This window comes from Chlorocebus sabaeus, chromosome 24, assembly GCF_047675955.1.
Source record: "Chlorocebus sabaeus isolate Y175 chromosome 24, mChlSab1.0.hap1, whole genome shotgun sequence".
Taxonomy (NCBI): Eukaryota; Metazoa; Chordata; class Mammalia; order Primates; family Cercopithecidae; genus Chlorocebus; species Chlorocebus sabaeus.
In genome coordinates, this window is record NC_132927.1 from 18,324,928 (window position 1) to 18,351,124 (window position 26,197).

The 26,197-nt window shown below is 34.4% G+C and overlaps 1 protein-coding gene across 12 annotated transcripts in view; it reads left to right on the forward strand.

Moving 5' to 3' along the window:
* LRFN5 (leucine rich repeat and fibronectin type III domain containing 5) overlaps positions 1-26,197 on the forward strand; it is a 282,933-nt gene that overhangs the window by 253,100 nt on the left and 3,636 nt on the right. For 3 of the 12 annotated variants that reach the window (XM_073010951.1, XM_073010950.1, XM_037983921.2), the window contains 3 exons: positions 9,967-10,045; positions 12,140-13,544; positions 16,347-23,253. In XM_073010951.1, coding sequence (XP_072867052.1) covers positions 12,160-13,544; positions 16,347-17,262 — 2,301 coding nt within the window. In that variant the 5' untranslated portion in view covers positions 9,967-10,045; positions 12,140-12,159 and the 3' untranslated portion in view covers positions 17,263-23,253. Of the gene's footprint in view, positions 1-6,149; positions 7,117-9,940; positions 10,046-12,139; positions 13,545-16,346; positions 23,254-24,200; positions 24,245-26,197 lie in introns of those variants that run through there. The other 9 variants (XM_073010948.1, XM_007986565.3, XM_037983925.2 and 6 more) reach the window with 8 other exon arrangements.

Here is a 26,197-nt window from a genome sequence, read left to right on the forward strand (position 1 = left end):
TGTACCTTCAAAAGCAATGCCCCGGGGAATGTACTTTTCACAAACAAAGTGGATAATCAAATTATTTATCTAAATGAATATATTAGTCCATTCTCACACTGCTAATAAAGACATACCCAAGACTGGGTAATTTATAAAGAAAAGAAGTTTAATTGACTCACAGTTTAGCGGGGCCTCAGGGAACCTACAATCATTGTGGAAAGAGAAGCAAACACGTCCTTCTTCACATGGTGGGAGCAAGAAGTGCTGAGCAAAAGGAGAAAAAGCCCCTTATAAAATCACCAGATCTCGGCTGGGCGCGGTGGCTCAAGCCTGTAATCCCAGCACTTTGGGAGGCCGAGACGGGCGGATCACGAGGTCAGGAGATCGAGACCATCCTGGCTAACACAGTGAAACCCCGTCTCTTCTAAAAAAAACAAAAACAAAAAACTAGCCAGGCGAGGTGGCGGGCGCCTGTAGTCCAGCTACTCGGGAGGCTGAGGCAGGAGAATGGCGTAAACCCGGGAGGCGGAGCTTGCAGTGAGCTGAGATCTGGCCACTGCACTCCAGCCTGGGCGACAGAGCGCGACTCCGCCTCAAAAAAAAAAAAAAAAAAAAAAAAAAAAAAAAAATCACCAGATCTCATGAGAACTCACTCACTATCACAACAGCATGAGGGTAACCGCCCCAATGATTCAATTACCCCCCACTTTGTCCTTCCCATGACACACAGGAATTGTAGGAGCTGCAAAATTGAGATGAGATGGGGTGGGGACAAAGGCAAACCATATCAACAAACAACCGTCTACTCCCCAAATTAATTGTACTTATCTTCTGGAGGTACTACTGGTTTACTTAATTGAAGTTTTATATATAAATTATCTTCCTCTTTTCTACACACATCACTCCCCTTTCCCAAATATTTCTCACTTATTTCTGCACATGCATAGGAAATTCTCATGATCAACAAAAATTCATTTTAGGGAACAATTGCCACCTGTGCCAGCTGACTCAACTCCAAACTACTGCTGTTCCAGCACTGTAGGGAATCTTCACAGCCTCTTAGCACTGGCCTTTTCTAGGCTGCTTTTTCTCCCCAAGCCATTTTCTGCAAGAAAGAATGCATTTACCTTTACGGTTCCTAGTAGTATTTACTGGTAGGATCCATGGGTTCCCAATACCACATAGAGTCTCTATAGGGCGATTTCTGAGTAGGCAAGATAGGTGACAACTCAAGCCATACCAATTAAAGAATACTGAGCTTTCTTTACATACAGAAATCACTCTCTTGTATGAGGTAGAATTTATACACTTAAAAGAAAACTTAGCATGTGAATTAAAGTATTTAGGTGACTTCAGTCAAGTTTTCACTTACCAAAGGAAAATGAATGACTATAGTTAAGTGTGTCATTTTGGTTGCCTCCCAAGTTGTTCTGATGTCTTTACTATGTGAAAAAAAAAAGAATCTTTAGGACCCCAAACTCATAATGCCAAAGGGAAAATTAAGGTTGGAAACTGAGTCATGCAATACTGCCTTCCGTGTGTTCCCCAAAAGAGAGCTGTTATATCACAACCCTGGGTCCTGACTTCATACATAAATCAGGTTCCCACAATAGGCCACGTATTTACCCAGCTGGCCTCCCTCACACATTTCTCATGAGGAAATTCCCTGTAAGCTTCTAAATCTTTCAGAATACATATGTAACCTGAAAGATACATATGAATACATGTAAGGGAGATATACCCCTCTATAAACTAGTGCTAAACCCAAGTTCTCTTTTATCTCACCCTGACTATGTCAATTACCAGTTTATCTTCACAGGTGCAGGACAAGAGCAGATCAGAAATCATTCCTCCACCTACCCAGAGAAGAATGCGTAATTGACTTTTTTTTCTGTTGTATTTGTTCATGTTTCCTGTATTTTATGTAAAATGTAGACATACTGAACACCAGAAGAATGCATAATTGTCTTTTCCTTTTACTCCATTTCACATGTAAAATATAGGTTTACTGAGCACTAATCAGAGTCTCAGAAGAATGTGACCATTTTCCTTACTACCTACCTGCCCTCTCTTTTATCCCTCCTGCTTGCTCTTTCTCCTTTAAATACTGAAGTTTCCAAAACCCTCTTGGGAAAAGTGCACAATACAGATGCTCCTATGCCTTGTATTTTTCCCCAAAGCATCCTCAAACTTTGGCTAAACAACCTCTATCAACTGAGACACTCGTCAAAATCACTTTTTGGTTAACAACCACAATAATCTGCTAGCACCTTTAAAATGTAATTTCATTGTAAAGAGAGACAAAATAAACGAGTAAATGAATGTAAAGTGTCATTGTTTACAATGTGAGAATTAAAAATCCTTTATATGAAAGTTCTACATAATCAGAAAAACACAATATAAATAATATTTACCACTAATAACCTAGCATAATGGAAGAACATGGCTTTGGGAAATAGATCTCTCTCTCTCTCTCTCTCTCTCTCTCTGTCTCTCTCTCTCTCTCTCTTAAAACTACCTTTTGTTTACTTTCTTTACGACTGTGAGAGTATCACTTACATTTCCTAAATTCAGTTTTTTCATATAAAATGGGAATAAAGTAACTATATGCAGTTGTGCAAGAATTAATAGAATTTGGGATAAGTACATAGTATAGCAAGTCCATTTTAGCTTTCTAATGTAAGCTAACAAAATTAATATATATTGAATAAGTTTATTTTATTTTATTTTATTTTATTTGTGTGAAGGTCTCATTCTGTTGCACAGGCTGAAGTGCAGTGGGGTGATCAAAGCTCACTGAAGCCTCGAACCCCTGGACCCAAGCTATCCTTTGGCTTCAGGCTCCTGAGTACCCAGGATGACGGGTGCAGAATACTATGCCTTGCTAATAAATTTTGAAAATGACATAAAACATCTTTTTATGCAGCCTTCACCTCAATTTTGGAAAGCAATGAATATCTGGAATATTTGCATATCTACAAGTAAGAGAAGGCACAAGTTAGAGAAGGCATGATCATGACAAATTCTGTTTCCTCATCTATGAAATAAAGAAATTATTACTTACTTTGTGTTTACCTATCTTCAATAAATGATAACTATTATTTTTTAAATTGTTTGGTTTATATAATTGGTCTCTTATGTGGAGTTAATTTATGCAAATAATGTTTATGTAAATTTATATCATGGTAAAAATACGTGTGTGTGTATAGATATACATACACACATGTTGAGAACAAAAATTACAGGATACTATATTAAGAACCCAGAAACCAATTAGGACTATGCAAATTTAAATATCAAAGCATAATAAGTCAACATTTTCGTAGTTGGCCATCTATTTTAATTGTTTAAATACCTGTCTTACACAGATCCTCACTCTCTAAGTTTGGTAGATTCCTGCAATGCACCTTGTATATGTTGCAGTTGCTAAATACATCTTCCTGAAAATATTAATGAAAGGATAAATAAATTGATGCATGGGTGAATTTTAATAATTTATTACATTCAATGTACTTAGCCATATTACTAGTGACTGTTATAATCAAATACCAAAATGTAATTGTTCTAGGTTATATATATAATATTTTGAGGCCTGAATTTTATAGGCTCAATAATAATATTATTAGTATGTATTTGAATGAAAAATGAAGTTAAAATGTTAGCATTTATAGTCTGTCTAAAAAAAAGTTAGAAAACCTAAAATATTTGAAATAAAACTATTAAAGGCATTTCAACATCTCAGCTATATTATAAACTATCCTTTACAATACTGTAGCCATTTAACACATCCTACGAAAACTCATCAATATCAACAGACGTTAATATTTGTCCCTAGGCATTAGTTGAGACGAAGGGGCACTAATTGAATTAATAGAGTTCTACTGAATGATGGCAAGATAGCTACGGAGAAGCCCAATAGCTTTCCTTTAACTCAACATATAAATTGCTACCATATTGGTTTCTGCAGAGAATAGGCTTTACTGTCAGTTGGCTGTAAAATCTAAATTTGCTTTTATATTCCATCCTGGTCCCCAGATAAGTACTGATACTCTTAAGCGTATGTTATGTAATAGCCATGACAGGAAGATGGATGTAGTGATGGAAAATCATTTTTCAGTTTATGTGTAATAGACTCTTCTTTGTCTAAACAGAATTTGCTTCAAATAACATATAATAAGAAGATACGTAAATATTATCTAAAAAGCTACAACTGCATCACTCTTTGCCGAGTTACAGTTCCACTCGAATATGTAACAAAAACTTGTCTATGTTGCTTTTATTTAACTATTTGGAGAAAGCAATAGACAGATCGTGCTTGAAATGGCTTTACTCAGCTAGATTAAAAATATAGATAGTATGTTTCATATTTATGAATTTTTAAATTATTAATTCCAGAAAAGTAGGAAAGCTATTCTGACTTTCCATTTACATTGATTTTTTAAAGAGGTTATGTATTAATATAATAAATATGTCAAGGATCAGTTTGTGAACTTGTAGGAAATGAAAACTATGCTTCTTTACATGAGATCTTACCTCCTATTTTTTAATAAACTTTGAAATCTTCACCTTGTCCAAATAACTTGGGAAAAGTCATCAATCACAATTTATATGATTTTTTTTTTCATCACTTAGAGGTCTCAAATAGAAAATAGACTTAAGGGAGTTGTCCAGATTTTATTCTACACTTTCTCTTACTTTCTAAATTACCACATCTGTAGTGATGTATATATGTTGCCTGATGATAAAAAGTAAATCAAGCTATGAAATAGGAAATATAATTTAAATTGCAATGGAATCACCTCATTGAACGTATATGCAAAGTTAAGAATATTTATGTTCCTAAAATTTGATTAAGTTTTGATTAACTACAGATAATGTGCCCTTTTATATATTCTTCTTCCTTTGGAACAAACATTTAGAAACATGATAAAAAATCACTACTTCCTTTTAAAAAAAGAAATTTAATCACCTACTCACAATTACTAAAAAGTGTCAAGAATAGCATGAAGAATTTTTGTATACCCTTTACCCAGATCCCCAAATACTCACAAATACCACCTTTGCTTTCCTCATCTCCTTGTCTTCCTTCTTTCTATTTCTCTCTCTCTTTCTGTATATGTGTATTTATATTGTTATATATAAAATTATATATTACATGTTTAAATTGTATACATAACTGATCATATATTATATATTTATATTATGATAGATAGGTGGAAAATTAGATCTCCACCTTGATCTGGAATTACCTTTATGAGAGGATTTTGATTTTGAATTCAGTTCCTTAACAAATGTGATATTGTTTATATTTTCTATGTATCTTGTTGCCTATACATTTTCGTCTATTACTAGTTTGGTAATTTACATTTTTCAATGAATTTGTCCATTTCATCTATAGTATTGAGTATATATATTGGTATGACAGGGAATTTTGTATTTTCTTATTCTTCTCATCGGCAATTATTGGTTTCTCTTGTTTTTTCTTAATTATCTTGCAGGGATCAATTTTATCAACTTTTTTTTTTTTTTTGACAGTCTCACTCTGTTGCCCAGGCTGGAGTGCAGTGGCAAGATCTCGGCTCACTGCAAGCTCTGCCTCCTGGGTTCACACCATTCTCCTGCCTCAGCCTCCCCAGTAGCTGGGACTACAGACGCCCGCCACCACGCCCGGATAATTTTTTGTATTTTTAGTAGAGACGGGGTTTCACCGTATTAGCCAGGATGATCTTGATCTCCTGACTTCATGATCTGCCCACCTTGGCCTCCCAAAGTGCTGGGATTACAGACGTGAGCCACCACGCCTGGCTCTCAATCTTTTCTAAAAAACAGCTTTTGACTTTATGTATTTTTTCTATTTTTTGGTCTGATTTCTATTTTATACATTTCTGCTCATTCTAATAGTTTCATTTCTTCTATTTACTCTAGTTTATATTTCTTTTCTAGCTTCTTAGGTATCAAGCTTAGATAACTGATTTTAAATCATGTTTTCTTTCTAATAATATATTTAGTCTTAATTACCATAACAATTCAAGCACACTACATTTTATGCCATAAATTGTTATACTTTAATTTCAATTTAATTAATTTCATTTAATTTAATTTTAATTTAATTTCAATTTAATAGTCTTGCTAAAGTTCTATGAGAATCTAGATAGAATGTGTATTATCTGTTTATTGAAGTTATATTTTATAATTATAAATTAGGTCAGGTTTATTGATAGTGTTGTGTAAATCTTTTGTAGCTACAGCTCTCTCTTTTTGTTCAGCCTATTCTATCAATTAATAATGAAAGAGAGGAGTTTGTATCTCCAATTGTAACTGTGGATTTAAAAAAATTCCCTTTATTCTGTCATGTGTCATTTCATGTATTTTGAAGATCTTTTGCTAAGTTCATGTACATTCAATGTTTTCGTGGTTTCTTGATGAATTGATCCTTTTGCTCTATAAAATGCCCATATTTATCTCTGATATACTGTTTGCCTTTTTCTAATTTATAGCCACATCAGCTTTTTATGTTCAGTGTTTTAATGACATATCTTTTTCCGCCTTTTACTTTTAGTTATTCATATCTTTATTTTCAACATGCATTTTTCTGAATGCTTCATGGATGGCCTGGTTATTTTAGGCAGGATAAAAATCTTTGCCTTTAACTTTTACATCCCATTCGTGTTTGAAGTTTTTGATGTAGTTTAGGATTAAGTCTACTACCTTGGCAATGATTTTCTATTTTCCCACTGGGTTCATTATTTCTCTTTTCCTTCTATACTGGTGAACTGCTGTTGTTACATCTTGCACAGAATATGAGATAAATTTTTCTTAGATTTTGCCTAGCTGTAAATACTTTTTAATGCATTTTGAAGGATACTTTTATTGGATATAAATTCTAGAGTATATTCTTTTATTCTTTATAAATTTTAAATATATTATTTCATTTTCTTTTGACCTTATGATGAAAATTCAGTTGTAAATTATACAGTTATTCTCCACGTATGCAATACCTTTTTCTCTGCCTCTTTTAATAAATTTTTATCTTTATATTTGGATTTCAGCCATTTGTTCTTTTGTGCCCAGGTGGTTGTCTGCTGCATTGATCTTTTTATATTATCAATGTCATCAACTCTGGAATCTTTTCAGGTATTTTTACTTCTACTATTTATTCTGCCCCATTCTCCTTTTCTTTCTGAGAGGGATTAAAATTATGATGATATTAATCATTCAAATATTTTTCCCTCAGATCTAATACTTTTTGTTCTGTTCTTTCAGGCTTTTTAAATCTGATTTTAGTTTTTTTCTATTAATTTATCTTCGATTACATTTATACTTTTCTTCTGCTCTGCCCAATCTTCTGTTATGAAGATTTTAGATCATATACATTTAAAAATTGTTTTTCACATCTCTGTTAAAATTTCCCGTCAAATCATGCGTGATGTCCATCTTTTCCTGTAGACAAGTTAGAATTTTTTTTATAGTAATTTTATGCTTCCTTTGGTAATTGTAATATCTGGGGTGTCTCTGGATCTGCTTCTATTAATCACTTTCTTTTTAATGTTGGTCACTTTTTCTTGCTTCTTCAAGTTTTTATGTGAATTCTTACATGTCTGGGAATTTCCTGTTTAGTAAGATCTGAGATCTGTGCCCTACGGTGGTTTTCAAGATCTATCTCTATTTTACCGATGAATCTTTTGATCTCTAAATTTCTGGAGGCCTCACCACCCTGCTTTAGAGCTCTGGGCCAGATTTGTTGGTGGCCTAACAGAATTTTTTTTATCTCAAATCTTACCCCTAGCATTTTTTTTTCTTTTGGCTGCAGCTACCCCATAGTCTACAAAGGTGGAGATATCCTCTAGGAAGCTCTAGGAAGGATTTTTCAGCTGCCCAATGTCACCCTAGGCATTTTGTCGTTAAAATCAGGAGTATTTGTAGGGAGATGAAGGGGACTGAGCTCTCCCACCCCTCCATCAATCCTGATAGATGAAATCCCTGAGGGACTGTATTTTTCTTCCAGTTCCTCTGCATTTTTCCCATTCTTTCCAAGCTGAAAAGCAAGTTTGCCCGAAATATTTCTTTCAATTTTCCTTTCCTTCCTCATTTTTTTTCTCATCTGAAAATAGCATGTATCTGAGAGAAATTATCTCTATCCTCTCTCTATTCCCATATTTTTTAAGATAATATTCCTGTTACTCATGAAAGTAACAAGAATGAGATAGGTGTTAATATTTTCTCACTGTTACTATTGGGGCTCTTGTGGATTCTATTTTGTTATATCCAACCACAAATGCACTCTTAAAAGTTTGGTAAAATGTAGGCAGGATTCCTTTTATCCCAAGTTATGTCAGATAGTTAGGATGTCCTAGTTTCTATTTTGTTGGTGGGGGAAGTAGAGAACAGCTATGTATTTCCTTTTTTTCTTTTTTTGAGACGGAGGCTTGCTCTGTCACCTAGGCTGGAGTGTAATGGCGTGATCTCCACTCACTGAAACCTCCACCTCCCAGGTTCATGCCATTGTCCTGCCTCAGCCTCCCCAGTAACTGGGACCACAGATGTGCATTACCACGCCCAGCTAATTTTTGTATTTTTAGTAGAGACGGATTTTCACCATATTGGCCAGGATGGTCTCGAACTCCTGACCTCGTGATCTGCGCCCCCACCCCCTGCACTTCCCAAAGTGCTGGGATTACAGGCGTGAGCCACCACCCCTGGCCATTTCCTCCCTTTTATCAAGGACTGTCACCTCTGGAAGTTAGATTCTTTAATTTTATTTGTATTCTAAAGGTTATAATGTTACTATTTTTAAAAATATGATTTGTAGCTTATCCAGCTTATTTTGTTTGCTTAGGATGACAGTGATGGTTTCTTATTACTTTCTATATTTATTCCAGAAATACTATTTATAAACACATTAAAATGCAATAAAAATATTGCATACATATCTTCAGATGGTTCATTTCTGTTGTTCTTTAGTCATTTATAAAGTTTCAAGTTTCTTCCATCATATGTAATTTTCATTCAACCTAAAGACACTATCTTTTACATTTTCATATAAGTGCAGATTTGCTTATGAAGAAACTGTTTCTCTTAAAATTTCTTACCTTGTTTTCATCTTTTATGAAAGTATAATCCTACCTAGGTTGCTAGGTTTTCTTTTCTTCTTGGAGCACTTTAAAGATGTTGTTCATTATCTTCCATCTCACTTTATTTACAATGAGAAGTCAGTGAGGAGTCAGCAGTTACTTTTGTTTTGTTTACCTTACCTTATGGTAATCCCGTCTTATTTATATGCCTACATTTAAGTTACTTTTCCTCTGGTTATCTGCAATTTGATGATGATGTGTCTTGGCATGGTTTCATTGTGTTGAGCTTGGATTGATAGATTTTTTTATAACATTCAACAAATTATTTGCTTTTATTTCGTTAAATATATTTCGGACTAACAGCATTCTTCTGATATTGCAATTACGTGTATGTTTGACTTCTTAACATCGTTCCACAGGTCATTGGATTTTTGTTCCTTTTCCTTTCATCCCTTTTTATCAGTATTACAGCATGGTTTGTACCTATTACCCTGCCTCCACTTACATAGATTACCAGAACCCTTCTTCAATAACTCTCTTTCCGTTAGGATGCTGCTCCACAAATTCAAGCCACCTGAGACTCTGTGCGCTCCAATCTTTGTCTTTTCAGTTTAACAAGACTAATCGTACGTTGCCTTGTTCCCCCTTCTTGTGCTGTGATTTGGAAAATGTCTCCGGGGATAATTATAGAATTCATTTTTTAACTCATTATTTCAAGGATCATGGTTCTGTATTTATTCATTTCCAATGTCTAAAACTTGTTGTTTTATATATTTTTGTAATTTTATTTGTTAATGCTTATTTTGGAAAGGCTAGTTTAATACCAGTTAGTAATGAACAGAAGATTATATCTTTATTTGTTGATAATGATCATTTTTATTAACTAGATCACATTTCATATGGCATCAAATAGGTGTTGTGCCGGACACCTCTTAACCTCAGTAGGAAGGATCCAGGTTCAAGAAGCGGAAGAAGAGACCCAGAGCCAGCAAGTGAGATATGGGGTTTGATTAGGGGATTACATACAGGGAAGAGTCCAGTGGTCACAGGCTGGACAACATATCTGCCTTACGTACAGTCCAGTGGTGGCAGGCTGGTCAGGAAAACCACAACTGCTTGCAATTTCTATAGCATTTAACAAGCTCCCCCCCACCACTTAACGATCTCCACCCGGCAGCCTCCATAACCCAAAATTCAGGGCATTAATCCCCTGTACAGCCCGTGTTCCATTGGACAGGTTGGGGGCTCAGATGTTTCTCATAGACAAGGAATGAATCTCCGGACTGGCCACTCCTGGATTCCCTGGCTCAGGACACACATTCAGGTGCCTCTGCACACAATCTGGGGTCATTCTAAGGATATGTTTAAGTTATTGCTATCAGGGGCTTTTACCTTACAAAAGGCATTAAATAATTAAAAGTCATAAAATATGCTTTAATTAGAAAACTAGGCATGATATTTCCAGGATGATTTCATATTGTATTAAATTGAAAACATGTATGATTTTCTACAGCTATTTTCACCCATGGTTTTTAAAATTTCATGCAACGACCTGAGTAAGGTAGCTCCTTCCTGGACTCGCAGCACTTTGGGAGGCTGAGGCAGGAAGATTGCTTGAGCCCAGGAGTTTGAACCCTGTCTCAAAAAAAAAAAAAAAAAAAAATTCCCTAGGGTGGTGGCACTTATCTGTAGTCCCAGCCACTCAGAAGGCTGAGGTGGAAGGATCCTTTGAGCTGGGGAGGTCGAAGCTGCAGTGAGCCATGATCACACCACTGTACTCCAGCCTCCAGGTTGGGTGACAGAGAAAATCTTTGCCTCGGAAAAAAAAAAAGAGAAAAAAACTTGATGCAACATATGAGAACTTTTAATCACATATATGCTATTATTATTTTTGAGGATTGATTTCAATAGCATATACACAAGGTCAAACAGAAAAATTAAAATTGTCAAAGTGTTTATTTACAATTAAATTTCGATAAATATACATTCATTAAGATTTTAAAAAAAGGAAAACTGAATATAATATCTTGTTGAACATACTGTTAAGTGAAACCACTGATGGCTGCTTCCCAGAAATTATCTTTAAAAATCCACATTTATAACCAATAAAATATTTTAATATTTAGGGAACTCAGAGCTATTGTGGTAAGCATTCAACTTTGTTATTTTTGAGCATAAGATTTTTGCATTTTTAGTCAAGATGTGAAGATTGGCTGGGCACTGTGGCTTATGCCTGTAATCTCAGCACTTTGGGGGCTGAGGCGGGCGGAACACCTGAGGTCAGGAGTTCGAAACCAGCCTGCCCAACATGACAAACCCTGTCTCTACTAAAAATACAAGAATTAGCTGGGCATGGTGGCAGGGGCCTGTAATCCTAGCTACTTAGGGAGGCTGAAAGATAATCACTTGAACCCGGAAGGTGGAAGTTGCAGTGAGCCAAGATCACGCCACTGCACTCCAGCCTGGGCAACAATGATAGATTCATCTCAAAAATAAAATAATAAAAAAAAAAATAAAAAAATAAAAAAGTGAAGGTTGATCTATGTCAAGATAGTTTGTAAAGTTAAAAAAATCAAGGATTTGTTGTCTTCAAGGTCATGCTGCAAACTAACAAATATTGGTTTTTTATTGTTTCCATTTAGGCTACTGAATTGACCTACTTACAAATCTTCAAATATGCCTCTAATTTTTTAGATATCTTTATGTAACAAAATGTCCTTCAGGGTCTAGGATATGTTCTCCTGAACTCCCAGGCCTAGAATCTCAGCCATATATCTATTTTGGTTCACCCATGGAGTACCCTGGACATACTTTAAAAATGGCACTTAGTTTGCAGAGTTATAATAATCTTTTGACTGCTTTGTTTTTCCCACTTGATTTTAAATCCCATGAAACTATCAATGGTGTATGATTCATCCCTATTGCCCATTATGGCCTTTACTACCGAATAAATATTAATACTTGTTAAGCAAACAAGTGGAATTATTTCTCTATTCTACATTGCATACAAATATTATTTTAGTAGGAATATGAATATGAATTAAATCATTGGATGCTAACATTCTATTTTGTGTCTTCTGTTACAGGCTCTTAAATCTGATCTACAATGGAAAAAATTCTTTTTTATCTGTTTTTCATTGGCATAGCAGTGAAAGCTCAGATCTGTCCAAAGCGTTGTGTCTGTCAGATTTTGTCTCCTAATCTTGCAACCCTTTGTGCCAAGAAAGGGCTTTTATTTGTTCCACCAAACATTGACAGAAGAACTGTGGAACTGCGGTTGGCAGACAATTTTGTTACAAATATTAAAAGGAAAGATTTTGCCAATATGACCAGCTTGGTGGACCTGACCCTATCCAGGAATACAATAAGTTTTATTACACCTCATGCTTTCGCTGACCTACGAAATTTGAGGGCTTTGCATTTGAATAGCAACAGATTGACTAAAATTACAAATGATATGTTCAGTGGTCTTTCCAATCTTCATCATTTGATACTCAACAACAATCAACTGACTTTAATTTCCTCTACAGCATTTGATGATGTCTTCGCCCTTGAGGAGCTGGATCTGTCCTATAATAATCTAGAAACCATTCCTTGGGATGCTGTTGAGAAGATGGTTAGCTTGCATACCCTTAGTTTGGATCACAATATGATTGATAACATTCCTAAGGGGACCTTCTCCCATTTGCACAAGATGACTCGGTTAGATGTGACATCAAATAAATTGCAGAAGCTACCACCTGACCCTCTCTTTCAGCGAGCTCAGGTACTAGCAACCTCAGGAATCATAAGCCCATCTACTTTTGCATTAAGTTTTGGTGGAAATCCCTTGCATTGCAATTGTGAATTGTTGTGGTTGAGGCGTCTGTCCAGAGAAGATGACTTAGAGACCTGTGCTTCTCCTCCACTTTTAACTGGCCGCTACTTTTGGTCAATTCCTGAAGAAGAGTTTTTGTGTGAGCCTCCTCTCATTACTCGTCATACACATGAGATGAGAGTCCTGGAGGGACAAAGGGCAACACTGAGGTGCAAAGCCAGGGGAGACCCTGAGCCTGCAATTCACTGGATTTCTCCTGAAGGAAAGCTTATTTCAAATGCAACAAGATCTCTGGTGTATGATAACGGAACGCTTGACATTCTTATAACTACTGTAAAGGATACAGGTGCTTTTACCTGCATTGCTTCCAATCCTGCTGGGGAAGCAACACAAATAGTTGATCTTCATATAATTAAGCTCCCTCACTTACTAAACAGTACAAACCATATCCATGAGCCTGATCCTGGTTCTTCAGATATCTCAACTTCTACCAAGTCAGGGTCTAATACAAGTAGTAGTAATGGTGATACTAAATTGAGTCAAGATAAAATTGTGGTGGCAGAAGCTACATCATCAACGGCACTACTTAAATTTAATTTTCAAAGAAATATCCCTGGAATACGTATGTTTCAAATCCAGTACAATGGTACTTATGATGACACCCTTGTTTACAGGTAAGAAAAATTAAGCAAATTTATATACTTACCATGCATCTTAGTGTAGAACTTGTTAATGTACTACTGATTTTTTCTAATTGGCAGTGCTATTCTGTGTTGTAATTCCGTATTTTAAAGTGCATAGTGTAAGCTTTGAAAAAGGTGGTAATACAAGTGGGGAGATATTTTGAATGGTATTATTTTTAGAGAGTTCAACTTATATTTAATATTATGCTTACTTACTTTTTTTCCCCCTCATCTAAGAGATGTGACTATCAGAGAACAAGACTGATTTATAATAAAAATTCAAAAACATACCAGAACTTACACATCCAAATGAGTGTTCTTTCCTTCAAGGAAGTCATGTTGGGAGGCTATACCATTATCCCAATGATGCTGCCATTGCTCAAAGCACTTTTGGAATTATCTTTAGAACCTTCATCATACTATTTTGAATATCCTCAGTGGTGGCAAATCTTCGTCTTTTGAGGGTGAATTTGAATTTTGGAAACAAGCAAAAGCCATTTGGAGTCAAGTCTTGTGAATAAGGTGGGTGATCAAGATGGGTATTGCCATTTTTGGTCAAAAATAGGATGTAACTATAAAATAATGAGACTGATTTTTTGAGTGATTAAGGGGTGTGTGTGTGTGTGTGTGTGTGTGTGTGGTTGTGTTGTCTCATGTGTACTGGTTCTAAGAGAGTTCCAAAAAGAAACTTTATAAATAATTTGAGCAGTGATAGTATCACTGGAATTAGGTATGTAATATCCAAGTAAGGATGATTATGGGGAATTTGCACCTACTAAAGAATTTCTGGTATGTTTTTCTAAAGTTCAGCCTCATTGATTTATAGTCACATCTTGTCCAATTTTCTGTTAAAAAGACATATTTTTACCCTTTCATATAATTTCACTTGTGAGAGACTTACTATGCCCTGGGAAATGATGCAAAACCATGGCTTTGAAATATATATATAATATACACACACACACATATTTTATATATATATATAATGTTTAAGATATTCAGAAATCAGATCAGTTGCTATGTACCCAGGTGAATTATTCAATATAATTGATTTTCATTCCTGTATGGAAATGAGGGTAATTTTTTTTTTAAAAGCATGGACTAGTAGGCAAAATTAAACCTATCCTAGCTAGCCATGTGATCAACCCGGGGCAGGATTCTACCTGGCTGAGTTTCAATTCCTCGTTATTACAAGGGAGAAATTATCCCTTCATCACTAAATATGTGGGGACGTGGACTATGATACATGTATATTAACTTTAAGTAATTTGCTCTTGTCATACCAGGCTCTTCACATAACCCGTGGACTACTGTCGATGACAAATACCCCTCCCCACCCCACACTTTTCTGTAGCTATTGGATATTATATATATTTTAAACATTAGCTCTGTGAAATAAGCCAGATTTGATTTTCCAAATTCCAGGATTTTAATCCTGCAATGACAAGTAAAATTTTGTTAAACCTTGAGGAAATTTCTTGAATCCCTGACTTTTTTTGTCATTTGTAAAATAGTGATAATGCCTGTCTCATGAGGTCATTGTAAAGATTAAATTTTAATGTATACAAAATGCTTAGTAATGCCTGTTGTTTAATTATAAATTAGGTCATATTCAGTTGCTACTGAAGGAACAGAGGAAAATAGACATCAACAAGAAACTTTTAGAAAGTAGCAGATTCACAGATGTCTATAAACTCTTTAATTAATTAATTAATTTATTTATTTTAAGGTAAAGTCTTGCTCTGTCACCCAGGCTTGAGTGCAGTGGCACAATCTCGGCTCACTGCAACCTCTGCCTCCCGGGTTCAAGCAATTCTCCTGTCTCAGCCTGCCGAGTAGCTGGGACTACAGGTGCCTGCCACCACTTCCAGCTAATTTTTATATTTTTAGTAGAGATGGTGTTTCACCATATCGGTCAGGCTGGTCTCAAACTCCTGACCTCAACTGATCCACCCTCACTGGCCTCCCAAAGTGCTGTAATTACAGGCATGAGCCATCGCAGTGAAAGTATCACTGGAATTAGGTGATATTAGATTTGGGCACCACCTAAACTCTTATACTTTATAAATTGTGCTCCGATGGAAATTTGCGGTAGCATAAAATGGAATGAGGGATTTATGCTCTGGTCGAAAGACTTGCCTTGTTCATGTTTCTAGGATAATATTACTTATATGTTTTCATTATCCTCATTTATAGATAAAAACATAATGGGGTCCAAGTGTTGACGGCATTAAAAAAAGATTAGATTTGTAAAGAAAATACTTTAATCTTAGTAATAATCTTAGTTATTAAATATATATTTACTGGGTGCCATTTCATTTTTCTGAAATGGAAAATAAATGCTCTGAAATGCGTATCTATTTAGATTTCTAATGTGATTGTCAACATTTTCCCTTCCTTCAAATTTGCTTTTAGTCGTAGAGATATTGTAAGTGCTAAATGGATTTGTTTAGCAGTCAGATAATGTCACAGTCACACCTTTCAAAAGTAATTTATCATCAATGATTTTTTAGCAGTGTTTTTTATTAGGAGTTCTCCTTTGCCAAGCAATGTAATTAGTAAGCTTGTGAAGGCTTGGGGTAGGAACAATTAATATAGTGCAGATGCTGGCAAGGACTTTTAGCCATTTTAACTCGGTAAATATGAGATTAGATCATTTTTCAATAATTCATATGTTATAAATGTACTTACCTTAATGAATACTAAAATGACACCGAACTAAAGTCATAATGACTTTCTGTGTATATGTTTTGTTTTGTTATTAATATTAACACAAATTCCATTGTCCCTCAGAATGATACCTCCTACGAGCAAAACTTTTCTGGTCAATAATCTGGCTGCTGGAACTATGTATGACTTGTGTGTCTTGGCCATATATGATGATGGCATCACTTCCCTCACTGCCACAAGAGTCGTGGGTTGCATCCAGTTTACTACGGAACAGGATTATGTGCGTTGCCATTTCATGCAGTCCCAGTTTTTGGGAGGCACCATGATTATTATTATTGGTGGAATCATTGTAGCATCTGTGCTGGTATTCATCATTATTCTGATGATCCGGTATAAGGTTTGCAACAATAATGGGCAACACAAGGTCACCAAGGTTAGCAATGTTTATTCTCAAACTAATGGGGCTCAAATACAAGGCTGTAGTGTAACGCTGCCCCAGTCCGTGTCCAAACAAGCTGTGGGACACGAAGAGAATGCCCAGTGTTGTAAAGCTGCCAATGACAATGTGATTCAATCTTCAGAAACTTGTTCGAGTCAGGACTCCTCTACCACTACCTCTGCTTTGCCTCCTTCCTGGACTTCAAGCACTTCTGTGTCCCAAAAGCAGAAAAGAAAGACTGGCACAAAGCCAAGTACCGAACCACAGAGTGAAGCTGTCACAAATGTTGAGTCCCAAAACACTAACAGGAACAACTCAACTGCCTTGCAGTTAGCTAGCCGACCTCCCGATTCTGTCACAGAGGGGCCCACATCCAAAAGAGCACATATCAAGCCAAGTAAGTTTCTCACTTTGCCTGCTGAGAGATCCAGAGCAAGGCACAAGTGCTCCCTCGATGGAGAAGTAAAGGAATACTATTGTTATATTAACTCGCCGAACACATGTGGACTGTTTTCTAAAAGAAGCATGTCTATGAATGTGATGTTTATTCAGTCTGACTGTTCTGATGGTCATAGTGGAAAGGCAACTCTCAAATTCTGAGGGACTACTGAAAAGCTCTGTGTCATTTATTATTTCTTTTCAACGAAAAATCATTTTGAGAACTCACATAGAAAATTGGAATTTGCAATTCCGATGCTGTGCATAAATCAACCTTCTCAGGAACAATATATATATATACACATATATAACTATATATATGTATTTATGTATATGTATACTGGAAGGAAACATAAATAAAATAATAAGGGGAAAAGCATGACGTAGCAGCAGTGCCTTTCCCTATTCTAGGACCAGCTCCTAGGACTAGTAACAGCAGATTAAAAAAATGAAAATTGTTGTAGAAAAAAGACAGTGTTGCATAAAAAGTGATATGTTCTCTAATTTTACAAAGGACCACCTATGGATAAATGATATTTTTTAAGTAGACTGTATATTTTCTTTCAATGGTAATAGTGTTTCCTTTGTTTTTAGGGAAATGTTGTAGAGAACAACTTCATGTTGCTAAATTATTTAAAATAAAATATTCAATTAGTATACTGAGTTAATGTTAAAATTAGTTCCCTTTGAAACAACATCCTTGGTGCAGGTGCCTTAATGGTTGTAAGGTATTTCTCCTCCACAACACACCTTTTTCAGTGGAAAGGAGAAGAAAGTGCAATTTATTTTGCATTTATGAAAACTCTAAAAGTTTAAGTCACAGGCTACAAATTCCTATGCATCTACATGGACATATGAAGGTGTTTTCATTCATTTAATACACATTTTCTGAATGAATGAGTTTTATGTTGGTCTTAATGCAAGCTAAAGAGGGAGACATACAAGACTGCCTTTATCAAAGCGGTGTTTATCTTTATCACCAAGTAAAATTTAAAAACTTCTAATGGTGTTCTCATTAGATTTATAAGTCTTATAAAGTCATTGCTCATTAAACAGGCAGTGGATTTTTTTCCCTTTGCACTATAGTTTTGCATTTGAATGTTTTCCTTTTAAAGTAAATGCATTTGCTATTTTAACCAAAAACTGTGATAAATTTAACTAGAAATCATGCCATTTAGTGAGAATACATCATTTTTTAACACAGGATTTTAAATTGAGTAGAAACTAATAATGCTCCTGGGTAATGTGGAATTATTAACAATTTACTGAAATTAAGGTCCATAGATAAATGTTTCTATTCACTCCTTGAAAAACTTAATTATATAATAATTTGAGGGTGTTTTATTAAAGATCTGTAAACAGGTTAACATCAAAGAGGTTTTATTTTGTTTTGAGAATAAGGCTCACATGAGAACTTAGACCCATTGCTTTACACAAAAGAAATGACATTTTAGCCATAATATCATAAGATAGGGGCTTTACTGTCTTATGTCAAGTACTCTTTGGGAGTAAGTTAAACACACAGCAAAAGTTTATTAACTTTTTCAGATCACTTGAAATACTACTTAAGATACAAGGGAGGAATGTGGATTCGTTAATTTCCTTATGCTAGAAGCATATACAACAATTTCAGTTACTGGTAACTTGACAAAGCCACATCTTCTCAAACCCCGTCTCTACTAAAAAAATACAAAAAAAAAACTAGCCGGGCAAGGTGGCGGGCGCCTGTAGTCCCAGCTACTCGGGAGGCTGAGGCAGGAGAATGGCGTGAACCCGGGAGGCGGAGCTTGCAGTGAGCTGAGATCCGGCCACTGCACTCTAGCCTGGGTGACACAGCGAGACTCCATCTCAAAAAAAAAAAAAAAAAGAAAAAAAAAAAAAAAAAATATTCTCATACACAATGTATCATAATGCCATTCCACAGTATGTAAAATTAAAGTAGTTAGAGATGACTTTCAGTGCTAGTGTTCAAAATAATTATCCAACGGGCTTTTTTCTTTTTTTAGGCGTTTGCTAAATCCCTTCTCTGCGCTGATTCTTTTTCTAAAAAATTTGCCTTTCACATTTGCGAAGTCTAATTATCCTTCACTGCTCGGTTATTTATTCGTTGTAAGGAATAGATGAAATCACATGTGGTAGTAGTTTGCGAAGTCAAAAGCAGCACTCAGAGTGAAATATATTTTCAGCACTATTAATGTAGTAATGCTCTAATTCCAACTAAATATTTTTAATTAACATCAATTGCATAATTCCTCAATAGGTGTTAATTTATCAGCATGGTATTAAAAAATATTTAACATACAAAAGTTTTCAAGACTTGACAAAATGAATCTTCAAAGAATTTCTGGGATTATGAAGGTTGTGATCAAAGATAAGGATGCTCTGAAATCATGCAACATCAGCAAGGTTAACATATGTACTATAAGTTACTGATGAACTTCGTATTTTCCAATATTTTTAAAAATCAATTTCCTACTTATGTTTCTAATGAAAGTTTGATTAAGTATCTTTCATTTCTCATAGACTTTTAAAATTCCATGATATTTAATCATATAAGATTTATTTTGTTTGACTAACACCATTGAAAATCATTTAATGTTACTTAATATATTTGTAATATGATCATTTTTACAATATTTAAACCAAATGCTTGAACACTTGTTCTTAAAAATGATAGAAAGGTCAGTATCTGGCCTGAGATTTTGCCTTTCAAGAAGTCTATATTTTGAGAGATTAACAAAAGACTGACTTATCAAGAAAGTCAATTTTTTTTTGTATTTGTTTATAAACATATAAAGAAATTTTTGCTTAAAGTAATTGCAGTGTGAAGTGACTGAAAAGTAAGTCTACGGAAAAGTTGGGGATAATATTACCTATCCTGATATCTGAAACATAATTTTTGCTTAGGTGAATAAATGAGTAAATGAATAGATAAATATGGCCAGGGAGTAAGGTGTGGAAATAAGAGTTTTCATTAGTTAGTACAATACAGATTTGTGATCTAAATATTATATTACCATAAGCAACAAATTCTCTGTCCTTTTCTTGTTTTGCTTTCTGTCATTCATTATTTTATTTCTCATTTAAACAGTCATATATATGTGATCTGAAGCATCTGGTTTGCTGTTTGTTGTTTCTGACTATATGAAGATTATATATACTTATATGTTATTTTTGCTTCCTCATTCTTAATTATTTTTCTTTTATTTTTGTCATTTTACATTATAGTTTCAGCTTGCTCAATATGAGAACAAACAAAATACTGTGTTTCCTGTTATGCATGTATTAACGATGTTTACTTCAAACATTTTTTTAAATTGTGTTCCTGCATTATTTTTGTTCCTTTCGAATAATTGTCCCCCAATTGAAAATACAAAGCTATTATTACCGTAGTGTCATAAAGGGATAATGAAGCATCTAACATGGCCCCACATTTTAAAAAGCAGTATATTTGAGTTTGATGGATATTATTTATTTTAAGTCTACAAATACATAAACACATAAAAACATCAAATACAACAATTTAAAGTAGACATAATGGCCGGGCACAGTAGTTCACACTGTAATCCCAGCACTTTGAGGGCCCAACATGGGCAGATCACTTGAGGTCAGAGTTCGAGAACAGCTGGGCTAATGTGGTGAAACCCTGTTACTAGTAAAACCACACACACAAAAATTAGCTGGGGGCGTGGTAGGAGTCTGTAGTCCCAGCTACTCAGGAGGTGAAGTTGGGAAAAATTGCCTGAGCCCGGGAGGTGGAGGTGGCAGTGAACCGACATCCCGTCACTGCATTCCAGCCTGGGTGACGGAGAGAGACTGTCTCAAAAAGAAAGAAAAAAAAAATAGTTAATTAATAAATAGACACAGTAACACTCAAACTGTGGACAATTTATTCCCCACCCCCTTTTTTTTTCTAATCATTAAAGGAGTCAGTGGAGGTCTCAGTAAGTTGTTTCATGCTTTAAAACAGTGGGTTTTTACCCGCTTTGTAGATATATTTTACTTAAAATTTTGCAATATAAGTTTTGAACCATTCTAAGAAATTTCTAAACATAGTAAGTCTAATCTTTGAAAGATGCATACTTTTCTCCACAAATTTGTAAAGAATTAAGAAGTATATATGTGTTCCATTTGTCTCCAGAAATCTTCTTCTTTAAGTTTTGTAACGTATTTTCTCTTCAATTTAAAGTGCTTGCATCCAATATAAATTTTACTATTTTATTTGCTTGTATTTTTGAAAATAAAATATATCATTTATAAAGCTAAGAAACTTTAAAAGTTGCCCTAAAATTTACATCAGCCGCCTTTTAGTTCTTAAATTTAAGTTTTTCTCTTTCATTATAGCAATAAACTTATGATCTTTTAAATTCCAATAGTTTAACAAATCCATAAATATAAAGTATCATCTTTTGGGTAGAATTGTGAAGCATATGAGACATTTCTTAAGGAGACAGCAAATACAAGCCATTGTCTTCTCAGCATAGTTGATTTCCAATTGCATTTTATAATGCTGAGGAAACAATGTTCATTTATATTAGACAGAATGGAGACTATCTACTACCTTTCCCTTGCTCAGCGTTCCCTCGTTCCAAGAACAGTGCAGTGATTTTACTTTAACAATGTATGCTTCTGTGTGAGTGTGAAGTGTTTTGAGGAAAGGACTTCTGCACAGAGGTGGATTGTATGTGAAAAGGATATTTTTCTTATCCTCTTATGTTGCTGATAGTAACACTTTACCTTACAATGTTAATGATATTTAAGTAAATTTATAGACAAGAAATATGTCATTTTTGAAATGGCATTGAGAAAAGAATAATCAAAATTAGTGTTTGAATTTTTACTTTCAAAGGACAGATTGCCCAGTCTTTTTCTTCCCATGCTAGATAAATACATGCTGGGATTGTGAATAAAATTAGTTTGTTCACATCTTTATTATTTATGTATTTATTTATTATTATATTTTTCCACAGAAACAATCAATTCATGTAGCAGGGTAAAGAAAATCACTTAAAATAAAAAGAGTGGTAGGCCGGGCATAGTGGCTTGTGCCTGTAATCCCAGCACTTTGGTATGCCGAGGCAGGAAGATCACGAGGTCAGGATATCGAGACCATCCTGGCCAACGTGGTGAAACCCCCATCTCTACTAAAATTACAAAATATCAGCTGGGCATGGTGGTGTGCACCTGTAATCCCAGCTACTCGGGAGGCTGAGGCAGGAGAATCATTTGAACTCCGGAGTCAGAGGTTGCAGTGAGCCAAGATTGTGCCACTGCACTCCAGTCTGGTGACAGAGTAGGACTCTCTCTAAATAAATAAATAAATAAACAGTGGTAAGCATATTGTTGTGATTGAGCCATCCTAAAAATCTGGTGTTATCTGAAGAGGGATATAAAAAGTAACAATTTATAACTAGGAGTATATTTAATAGTAAATTACCTCATTAAGGTACTGTTAATGCATTGGGGATTTCATCAAATTCCACAGATACTCAACATAACAAAATAATCACCGATTACTCTGGTAAGTGTAATGGTATGCATAAAATCATTGTCTTCTGATTATGTTCAGCACTTTCAAAGTCAAAATTTAGGATCGAAAGTTAACGTTGAATAAATATATACATCACATACATTTGTATAAATATATATGTGCTCAACAAATATCTGTCTATATATGTATTATATAGACATATAAATATTTATATTCATAACATTAATCAGCTAAAATCATAATTTTGTGTCCTGCAATATAGATGGAATTGTAATTACTATGAAAAACATAGATTTAAATGGACTGGCTAGAGAACTTCTCCCAGAAAAACTGTAAAAATTATACCTGTTACTTATCAGGTGACAATAGAATATAAAGTACAAATTTAATTTTCTGCATTTTTTAATGATAACCATCTCTACAACCTATTTTCATCCATTTCAAACTTGGTGATTGTTATGTTCATGATGTCTGAAAACAAAAATGAAATATTTTCACATTCATTCAGGAATAAGCTATGACGGCCCTTTCATTTAAAGTACTTGTGTTTGGAAGTAGTTGAACATTTAACCTTACCTGACACATAGGCTATGTACATATGTTTCTGCTCTGGCATATGTCTAATAAATAAATATTTGAGTAAAGTCAAGAAGGTTATGAAATATACTGTGTTGGCTATTGGCTCTACCATAATACAATTCTGTAATCATTTTTTCATCTATAATGTGAACATCTCCTATTATTGATTTTATGTAAAATCTAATCTCCAAAGGCCATTGTATATTTACATGAATATTTGTGCTGAAAGTTTTGTAAAAAACCATTTGTCTCAGTCTCGTGACACTCAGCTGTGAATCCTAAGAAGGACTTAACCTTTACCTTAGGACTTAAGTTTTCTATCATGTGTCACTTCTCAATGATTAGACGTATTTGCTTGAAAATAATGCATTTTGGAAAAAATAGAATGTTTGCTGCACAGGTTTATGTAATGGTATTAAATTTGTATAGGCAATTGGAACCTACATATAAACATTTAAAGGAAAGATGTTTGTATTGAGATTGCTAGTGTCTTACATAAGGATGAACAGGTACTTGTTAAAACATTAGCTATTATTTGAGGAGTGAGTATTGAATGATGGTTAATATTGTAAATGATTCTTTTATACTCCATATGGTGCACATAGTTAAACTATATTTTCTGCTTTGAATTCTTTTTTCCTTGATGTATTTTTGCATATTATTCATATGAATCTTTATACATGAAATGTCAACTGTGAGAAAGAAAATGAACAGAAACTTGATTATCTTATTGAACTCTGTCACGAATACCAAATCCATATTGAAAATCACTCATTTTAGTAATTAGAATAACATTTTTGAAAACTATGTTTTTAAGCATCAGGAATAAGAAAGTAGTCACAGAGAACTGAAATATTATAAAAGTCAATTGCAATTAACCCATGAACTGGTAAGTTTTTTTAAAAAAATCTTTAGATAAATCTTTGCTAATTCTTGGTATGAAGTCTTACCAAGATTTCGGTAAGAAGTTTTTAAAATCTATTTCTTTTAAAAAATGAATTGTTTATGACACTGAACATTTTATTCCCAGATGCTTTGCTGACTAATGTTGACCAGATTGGCCAGGAAACACAGGTGAGATTCTTATTACCTGTAACATACTTCAACACTTAAATTAGTATCCCCTTTTTATAAATTAATTTTAAGTAATTAGTTTGCTAATTTGTGTAGCTTACTGAAATTTTCCTTTAAAATTTACTTATAATTCTCAACAGTACAGACTGAAGTTTAGTTTACTTAAGTGAATTCACAGTTTCTAAATTTAGAGATATTTTGGGTTAACTAAACATCTCCGGTTTGTTCTGTAAGAAATAAAGTTAGTAATAATAGTGATGCATGCAACTTTGGAGTCAGTCTTATAATCATACATGATACAATGTGCATTTTTACAAATATTTCCAAATGTGAAGACAGTACCTTGATAAGAATGTATTTACTCCTATCCTTGACCTCCACATCCTAATAAGAGCTGAGATGACACATTATGCCTCATTGAAAACAGATGAACAGAAGCGTTTCGCTCTTATCTAAAATGAATGAAGCCTCTTTAAAATGGAGCAAAAGACTGCATATGAAATATTCATGGTATTACTTTTGTCAGCAACCAATTATTCTTCTTGAGTGTTTTTTTGGGGGGGATGTTTGAAATGAGTATTTGATTCTTGAATTTTAATTGGATCGGAGAGTGTGTTTCCAGAGCAGAGCAGCACTTTAGCAATCTGTTCAAACAGCTGGAAGCATCAGCCATTTGCTTGAGGTTTGGCACACACAAAAAAACTCTGCTTTTAACGGTTCTAAAAAAGGCCATTGATTTATTTGCTGGTAGTAAAAATAGGGTCTTGGTTTTTAACATTTTATATTTAAAAGAAAAACAACTTTGTCAATCTTTCAGGATCTTCCCTAACGAATTCCATCCACAAATCAAAATGTTTTCGTGCATCATTTCTTTACTGAATTTAGAATCCCATTCTTATGTTGCAAAAAACAGCAGATGGCTCATTGGAAACACTGAACAATCAACAGCACAATGTCTGGCACATGTCTGTGTTCTATTGTGTGCATTGAATTGACCTGCATGAAGGTGTCTTGTTTCTCCATCACCCCTTTTCTTCTCTCTCTCAATTTTTAACCTTTCTTCTTATTTCTCTTTCTGTCTCTCTCTCTACCCACCACTCTCTCTCCCTCTTTTGCTCTCTTTCTCTTTCTCTCTTTCATTTTTAAAGTTCATTGATCATGTAACTTTAAGAAATCATATCCAGCCAACCTGAAATTTAGGATAGGATACCTTTATATAAGAATTAGGAAACAGATGATTAATCTGTAAGGAACACAAGCCAAAATGGTATTAAATGTTGTATCAAAATTTGGAAGCAGGTGAGTAAATGTCTACGTAATTTTTCAATTATCAATTTAAAGAATTTTCTAAAGATTCACATTTGAAATGGCATATTGAATATAATTTTGCTTATGTATTTATTTTCATATATTATTAGGAATGGAATTTGGAAAAAGCTAATTTCTTTGAAAGTCTTTGTACTACTAGACATAGCACGAGATTTTGCAAATGTGATACATACATAAGGCTTTTATTAATGACTTTTTATCTTAAGGTAATTAGTAGTACAAAAAATAAGAAAATATCATTAAAAATAAATGACTGTCATAACATTATAGAAAACTTCCCTTCATACTTAGGCTACCTTGTTCCTCTTTCTATAAATATTAGCAAGTAAAACAAATCCAGAGACAAATAATAGTTTTAACAAAATTCAGTGGCAATACATCATTCACTTATTAGCCAGCTCCTTGCTACCTTTCTATTATCAGATTTAAGTTACTGTATGACCCCGAGGTAAGTATTCTTGATTCTTGGTAAATGATTTGTGCTATAGCAGGTCTATGTCTACCACCGTGAGCAGACCAAACAGTGATGCTCCTACTGAAGACAGTGTGTGACCTGTGTGTTCTTAGCTTTCTCACAGCCTTTCACATTGTCAGTGTGTGAATGAACTGAGGTGGAGAGCGGGC